This window comes from Megascapheus bottae, chromosome 6, assembly GCF_031878675.1.
Source record: "Megascapheus bottae isolate mThoBot1 chromosome 6, mThoBot2.hap1, whole genome shotgun sequence".
In the NCBI taxonomy this organism is placed as follows: domain Eukaryota; kingdom Metazoa; phylum Chordata; class Mammalia; order Rodentia; family Geomyidae; genus Megascapheus; species Megascapheus bottae.
Window position 1 is genome coordinate 50,336,478 of NC_143514.1, and position 8,317 is coordinate 50,344,794.

Genomic DNA, 8,317 nt, shown 5'->3' on the forward strand with positions numbered 1-8,317 from the left:
AGGCCCTGAGCTCAAGCCCAGGACTGGCACACAAAAAAAAGTTCTCTTCTGGTTCCGGAGTTTGGCCTAGTGGTAGAGTGCTTGCCTGGTATGCACAAAGACCCAGGTTTGATTCCTTGGTACCACAAACATAGAAAAAAGCTGGAAGTGGTGCTGAGGCTCAAGTGGTAGAGCTCTAGCTTTGAGAAAGTCCAAGGACAGTGCTCAGGCCCTGAGCTCAAGCCCAGGACTGGCAAAAAAAAAAAAAAAGCTCCCTTCCAAGCTGGGTACGGTGGCTCATCCCTATAATTCTAGCTACTCAGGAGGCTGAGATTTGAGGATCACAGTTCAAAGCCAGCCCAGGGAACTAAAGAACATGAAACTCTTATCTCCAATTAACCTCTAGAAAAAGGGAAGTGGGGGAGGGTGGCAGTCTTGAGCTGAAGCGCTCAGGGGCAACCCTCAGGCCCAGGAGTACTGTGGTAGCCTTTAGCTAAAGAGCTCAGGGACAGCGCCAATACCCAGAGTTCAAGTCCCCTGAACCACACAAACACACACACACACACACACACACACACACACAATTCTCTTCCAACTGGGAGTTTGGCCTAGTGGTAAAGTGCTTGCCTAGTATACGTAAAGACCAGGGTTTTATTTCCCAGTACTACATACATAGAAAAAGCATAGAGTAGTGCTGCAGTGGCTACAGTGGTAGATCTCTAGTCTGAGAAAGCCCAAGAATAGTACTCAGGCCCTGAATCTCCCTAATCAAGCCCCTAGACTGGCAAAAAAAAAAAAAAAAGCTTCCAAGAAATTATAGGAATTTCAACAGACTATAAATGTATATACACAAAGGCTTTACAATGCTTTCAAGTTTGCTTTTATTTTGTGTGTGTGTGTGTGTGTGTTTCCTTCCTTCCTTCCTTGCTTTTCTGAGGTACTGAGGTTTGAACTTAGGGCCGTATGCTTGCTAGGAGGCACTCTACCACTTGAGTAATCTCAACCCTTTTTGCTTTTACTTAATTAGCTCTTGCTTTTGTCCTGGGCCAACCTAGGACTCTACCTACCTATGCCTCCCAGATACTCCTATTTTTGCCTACAGATAGCTGAGACTACAAACATACAGTAGGATGCCTGGCTTTTTTTTTTTGGTCAGGATAATGGATAGAGGGGTTACAGTTATATTCGCCAGGTAGTAGGAGTATTGCTTCTCACACACTGATAGCCCTTCTCATGGTTTTTGCCCCCAACTCTTCCCCTGGCTCATTTGTTGAGATGGGAGTCTCACTAACTTTTTGTTCAAGCTATAGACTTTGAACCATAATCTTCCCAATATCCACTTTCTAAGTAGCTGGATTATAGGCATTAGCTACTGTGCCCAGGCTTACCTGTCAGTTATCTTAATAAAAGCTAAATAAAAGTTCTCAGTACACTCTAAAAATCTACTAACTCTAATTTTGTGATTACTAAATTGTAGTAATCCTTAATAACTCACTAGTTCTCTAGCATGGACTCTGATATAGTATAGAAAAATATTTTTTAAAAATGTTTTTACCAGCAACAAGAAAAACTCACCAACTCAAATGTACTACCTCTTACAAGGACAAGATTGAGAAGTACATGCCAACTGGACCCAGCCATGTGGGTTGGCTTTGAACCACAATTCTACAATTTCTGCTTCCCAAGTAGCCAGAAATACAGGCTTGACAACTTTGGCTGACAAATGTTGCCTCATTAAGCATGTTTTTCTTGAAGTACAGTATTTAGTCATATGTACACTAGAGACACTCATAGTCATTTCTCTATGACTTAGGTATGTACTTTGTTAGTTAGTTGTGTATATTTTATTTATTTCATGGTACTACTGTTCTGCTAGATCTATATAGCAGTGGCCTATCCATTTCTACTGAGCAGGGAGATGAGACACTGGAAATGGTGGTCTACTGTTGGAGAAGATTGGTGTTTCTACTGCTACTACTGTGATAACAAATGAGAGATTACTATAGATTGGATATCTTGTATTCTTGGGAACTGAAATCTCACTGTATACAACCAATAAATTATTTGTTGAATAGATTTGTAAGTTGCTGAATGTGTTACCAGTTAATAACCCAGGTACTGGTGGCTCACATCTGTAATCTTAACTACTCAGTAGGCTGAGATCTGAGGATCCCAGTTCAAAGACTGCCTGGGCAGGAAAGATAGTATGACTCTAGTCTCCAATTAATTACCCCCCTCCCCCCCCAAAAAAAAGCTGGATGTGGAGCTATGCCTCAAGTGGTAGAGCTCTAGCCTTGGGCACAAAAGGTAAGGGATAGGGCCTAGGCCCAGAGTTCAAGCTCTAGGTTTGGAAAATCCAAAACAAAGAAGAATTATGAGTAATAACTTCTAAGTTTTGGTTAAGTCAAAGGAAAATACCTCGCTGGGCACAGTCGGGCTCATGACTGTAATCCTAGCTACTCAGGAATCTGAGATCTGAAGATCAAGGTTCAAAGCCAGCCCAGACACAAAAGGACCTGAGTCTCATCTCCAGTTAACCTCTAGAAAATGGGAAGTGGGGCTTGGCTCAAGGGTAGAGTGGTAGCCTTGAGCTGAAAAGCTCAGGGAAAGTGCCTAGGCTGAGTTCAAGCCCCATGACCCACACACACACACACAAACACACACACACACACACACACACATATACATATACATATATACATATATATATATATATATATGTCTTTATGGATGACACTGACAAATTGGATACCAGTTCCTTTAGTTCACTTGATATAAAAAACCTCACAAAGGGGTCAGGAGTTCGTCCTCGTTTTAGAGTGCTTGTCTAGCATGCACAAAGATCTAAGTTCAATTCCTCAGTACCATATACATAGAAAAAGCCAGAAGTGGTGCTGTGGCTCAAGTGGTAGGGCTCTAGCCTTGAGAAAGCACAAGGACAGTGCTCAGGCCCTGAGTTCAAGCCCCAAGACTAGCAAAAAAAAAAAAAAGTCTTTAAGCTTTATGTAGTAGTCTCAATTAGTGCCCCTTTTCTTTATCCCTGATTTTCTTTTTGATGCCAGAAAATTAAATCTAGGACTTCATGCATTCTAGACAAGCACTCTATTCAATGTATTTTTTTCCCCTAAAGATTAGGGCAGAAAGTTCTGGGCACCAGTGGCTCACCACACCTGTAATCAGAGCTACTTTACAGAGGCTGAGATTTGATTATCTCTGTTCAAAGTCAGCCCATTCAGAAAAGACTGTGAGATTCCTATTTCTTTTTTGTTTGTTTTGCCAGTCCTGGGGCTTGAACTCAGGGCTTGGGCAATGTCCCTGACCTTCTTTTGCTCAAAGCTAGCATTCTACCACTTGAGCCACAGCACCACTTCTGGCTATTTTTGTGAATATAGAACCGAAGAATTGAACCCAGGGCTTCATGCATGCTAGGCAAGCAGTCTATCACTAAGCCACATTCCCAGCTCTCTCATTTCCAAATTAACCACCAAAAAAATGGAAGTAGAGCTATGGCAAGTTGTAGATTACTAGCCTTGCACAAAAAAACTCTGCAACAATACCCAGGCCTTGAGTTCAAGCCCTAGGACAGCACACATACAGATAACACACACACACACACACACACACACACACACACACACAAATTAGGGCAGAAACTAAATGACCATAAATAATTAAAATAACAATGATAGAAATAATTTACTTTTTTTTACTTTTTTTGTTTGTTTGTTTGCCAGTCCTATGGCTTGAACTCAGGGCCTGAGCACTGTCCTTGGGCTTTCTCAAGGCTAGAGCTCTACCACTTGAGCCACAGCATCACTTTTGCCTTTTCTCTATGTATGTGGTACTAAGAAATTGAACCCAGGTCTTCGTGCATGCTAGGCCAAACTCCCAGCCTCGAAATAATTTCTTTCCCTTTTTTTTTGGGGGGGGGGTGTTGGCTGTGGGGCTTGAACTCTGCTCTGGGCCTGGGCGCCATTCCTCAGCTCATCAGCTCAAGGCTACCACTCTACCATGTTGAGCCACAGCATCACTTTCAGTTTTTCTGGTAGTTAATTGGAGGTAAGAGTCTCATGAACTGTCGTGTTAGGGCTGGCTTTGAACTGCAATCCGCAGAGCTCAGTCTCCTGAGTAGCTAGGATTACAGGTGTGAGCCACAGTGCTAATTTATTTATTTTTTATTTGACTTTTTGAGACAGGGTCATAGTATGTAGCTTGGGCTTTTCGGAAACTCTCAATGACCTAGAATAACTTCAAACTTGTAAAACTCCTATATTAGCCTCCCAAGTGCTAGGATTACAGATGTATACTACCATAGCTGTCAAATTTAAAAATATATATATTGACTTTTTTCTGAAGGAACTATGTAAAACTGTGATGAAGAAGACACATTTGGCACTCCAACTATCTGGATTCAAATGTTAGCCATTTACCTTATTAAGCAAAATACTTAATCTCCTTATACTTCAGTACATGATCTTATAAATGTAGACAATAAGAACAGCTACTGTCAGAATTGAATCAATTCTAAATGCAAAACACTTAAAACAATAAATATATTAACTGTTTAGTTAATGTTAACTATTATTATAGAACATAAGCTTTGCAGCAGGGATAATTTTGTCTGCCGATTCAGTCACAGAGTCTAAACTAAGGCCTCAAGCTGGGAATGTGGCTTGGTGATAGAGTGCTTGCCCAGCATGCTGCTGAGGTTTGATTCCACATACACAGAAAAAGCCAGAAGTGTCACTATGGCTCAAGTGGTAGAGTGCTAACCTTGAGCCAAAGAAGCTTCAGACAGTGCCTAGACCGAGTGCAAGTCCCAGGACTGGCAAAATAAATAAGGCCTAGAATATACTTGCACTAAACATTTAATTCTATTTTGCCAAATGCCTACTAAACATATTACACAAGCAAAAAGTCGCCTCTACAAATAAATTCAAGCTCAGAATAAACTAGTATTTTTTTTTCTCTTTTTCTCTTTACTATGTTTATGTACATGCTTTCACAAGTAAGGAAAATCCACATTAGTTAGTCTGAAACATAATGCCTAGCAGACCTGAATGCTAGTGTCTCTCCAATAAACCAAATGAACTCTTAACCCCCAAAGTGATGACATGTTCAGGAGGATTTCTGAGAGGTGACAAGATCACCAAGTCAGTCCCCTCATGAATGAGATAGACCCTGACATATGAAAGAAGACAAAGGGAGAATGTGCCATCTGAGCCTGGAAGAAAGTTTTCACCAACCACTGAATGTTCAGGTACCTGGATCTTGGACTTTCTAGCCTCCAGAACTCTGAGAAATTTCTGTTGTTTATAAGCTAAGTCAATATTTGATATTTTGTTATAGCAACCAAAAAAGGATTCAATAAACTATCTTACTTCCAAATCACATAAAGGCAATCCTTCCCACAACACATCCTGATCTCTTTCAACTCTCTACTCACATTCACAACAAAACATTCTTCCCCATACCTCAAATGACACTTTGGAATCCTAAATACCCAAAAGAAAGTTCATAGCCACATATTCTTTCTCACTAGAAGATTTCCAAAAATCTGTAAGTTTGATGCTACCTTTTTGTTCTAGATGGAATGGCTCACCTCTCACTATATTCCCTTTTATACTAAAAATAAGATGCTCAGCCAGGCCCCAATGGATCCTACCTGTAATTCTAGTTACTCAGGAGACTGAGATTTAAAGATCATAGTTCAAAGCCATCCTAGGCAGAAAAATTCTGTGAGACTCTTATCTTCAATTTACCTCAAAATGCCAGAAGTAGAGCTGTGCCTCAAATGGTAGAGTACTAGCCTTAAGCAAAAGAGCTCAGAGACAGCACCCAGGCCCAGAGTTCAAGCCCCAGTACCTGCACAAAAGCACACACAAATAATAAGATGCTTAACTCACTCTGTATTACACTAGTTGCTTCAAATTAGTTTCAGACTACCTGTCAGGTAGAGAAAATGAGACCATAACAGAAATCATTCAAACACCCACTCCTGGAATAACAGGAATAAGTAAAGCACCATTGCTGCAAGAACTCACATTCCCCAGAAAGAAACAGGTTAGAACACAATGGTAGTGTGGTGGGTTGTAAAAGTGAAGGAGAAAGACACAGAAGATTAACAGCCCATAAATACAGTAGTCAGTGAGTCAGGAATGTTTATAGATTAAGTGATGTGTTAACAGACCACTTTCCTAAAGATCAGATGGAAGAAAAACAAAGTGACTAACCTAGAAGAACATGATTATTAGGACTTACTTTTAATTAGAATGCCTTATCCCTCCTCGAGGTAAAACTTAAACTTACTGTATATGATAAAGCCATGTTTTCAATAAAATGAACTGTAAAACACTTGCAATCCAACCCAATGAAAAACCAACTGAAGTCACAATCTATTTTGAAACAGGAAGAAAATTTGCAAATAAAAGGTTCCCCCAAGAAAGGGCAGGAAGGGCAAAACAAATGAACCCTTTAGAAGGTATTAAATTGTCACTCTGACTGCCAAGTTGATTTTCAGTCCTCAAATGCCCTTGGTCTCTGCATCCAAACAAAACTAAATCAATTGTTCTAAGTAGTACCAGTCAAAACTGCAGATATTTTTTTTTAATCTCCCAAACTATACCCCCACATGCAAACAAACTCAAAATAAAAGTTCATGTAAAAGCATTTTTAATGACTTCTGTCAATAGGCTGGATTCTCACACTGTCACAATATACATGAGGCCATCACTCTACCCTCAGAAACATCATCACTCAGGTTTCTGCAGTGACACCAGGGGGCACGGCTTCCAGGCTCTTTTCCTTGGCCTCCCTTCTCCCCTTTCCACCCTCCGAAAAAGAAAGCGGCGGGGGAGGGGGGGAGAATCAGAAAGCCTATCAGTGTGTGCTCATTCAACAGCTCCTGAAAAGCAATCGCTGACAAATTGTTCCTGCTTAGCCCCCGCCCTCGAAGCCCGTGGAAGGAAATGGGGACAGCTGGGAGAGCCGAGGGGCTAGGACCTCTGAGAAGTGGCCGAGGAAACATGGACGGCGGAGCCGAAAGGGAGAAGGGGGGGATGGAAATCGGTGAAGTGGGGGGGGGAAGGCGGCAAAGTGCAGGAGCACTAAAGCTCACAGCTGAGGAAAAAGGCAACATGGAAGAGGAGAAAAGAAAGAAGGGTTAAGGATGGTGGGGGGGTCGCAAAGGTAAAGCGAAGGAGGCTGTCACTGGGGGGTGACAAAAGGGTGTCACCAGAGAGCAGGGGGAGAGGAAGGGGGTGTCACCGAAAGGGGTTCGCTCAGCAGGTGGACAGAGGGCACTAGGGAAGAGGAGCTAAACGCCGAGGTGAGGTAACCAGGGGGGAGGCGAAGCGGGAGGCCGAGGGACCCCGGGGGAGAGGCGGGCCCGCGGGGGTTAGGCGGGCGGGCGGGCGGCTACGCCGAGGCAGGCCTACCACCCTCACCATGGTTGCGCCGGCCTGGTCCTCACGCGGGCAGCCTCGGTCCTGGGTGCTGCGACGGGCCAGACCCGAGCCCGCCCCAAGGCTCAGCCGGCGCGGGGGCTCCAGGAGGCTGTGTCGAGCGGCGGCTCTGGGCTCGGCCCAGGCCTTGGCCTCCTTACTCCCTGAAGCTGAAGATGAGAGCGGCAGCAGCAGCCGCAGCCGCAGCCCGAGCCGCAGCCGCAGCCCCAGCCCAAATCCAGAACAGGCTCCGCCCCCTACAGACCCCGCCCCGCAGCGAGGCCCCGCCCCCGCCCCACCGCGCGGCCGCCAAGCCCCGCCTCCGCTTCTGCGCAGACTCGCTGCAGAGGTCTGCAGCCAATCACACCTCTAGGTTTTCATCCGTCGGCCCTTAAAGGGGCGACACCCCTCAAATATACTGAACCTCAGTGGTAGAGTGCTTGCCTAGCAAGCGTGAAACCCTGAGTTCCATTCCTCAGTACCACATAACGCAGGAAAAGGCGGCAGTGGCGCAGTGGTTCAAGTGGGAGAGCGCTAATCTCAAGCAGAAAAAGGCTCAGGTGTTGTATTCTGAAAATCAAGGAGACACCGAGGAGTTTTTTTTTTTTTTAAGATTTATTAACATTGATTTTTACATCATATTTCAAATGATGTATTTAACAAACAGGTATTCAAGAAGGGAATCTCTATATACAATCACTGGCACTTAGTTTTTAGAACATAATCAAAATTAGGCTGAGGGTTTGTATGTCACAGATACATACTAAACTATGTAATAAAACATTATGTCTATAAAGTCCTAAGTTTTTATGTCTATGTAGTTGTGTTTATATTTCCAGTACCATGTAGTAGCTAGGAGTATTAATCACCATGCAGCAACTACACTCACTAGTAGA

At 43.4% G+C, this 8,317-nt stretch overlaps 1 protein-coding gene across 1 annotated transcript in view; it reads right to left on the reverse strand.

The window, feature by feature from the left end:
* Zyg11b (zyg-11 family member B, cell cycle regulator) overlaps positions 1 to 7,611 on the reverse strand; it is a 44,218-nt gene extending 36,607 nt beyond the window's left edge. Inside the window, exon 1 of the mRNA XM_090334824.1 lies at positions 7,425 to 7,611. Coding sequence (XP_090190950.1) covers positions 7,425 to 7,427 — 3 coding nt within the window. The 5' untranslated portion in view covers positions 7,428 to 7,611. The remainder of the gene's footprint in view (positions 1 to 7,424) is intronic.
* Positions 7,612 to 8,317: the final 706 nt, after the last annotated feature.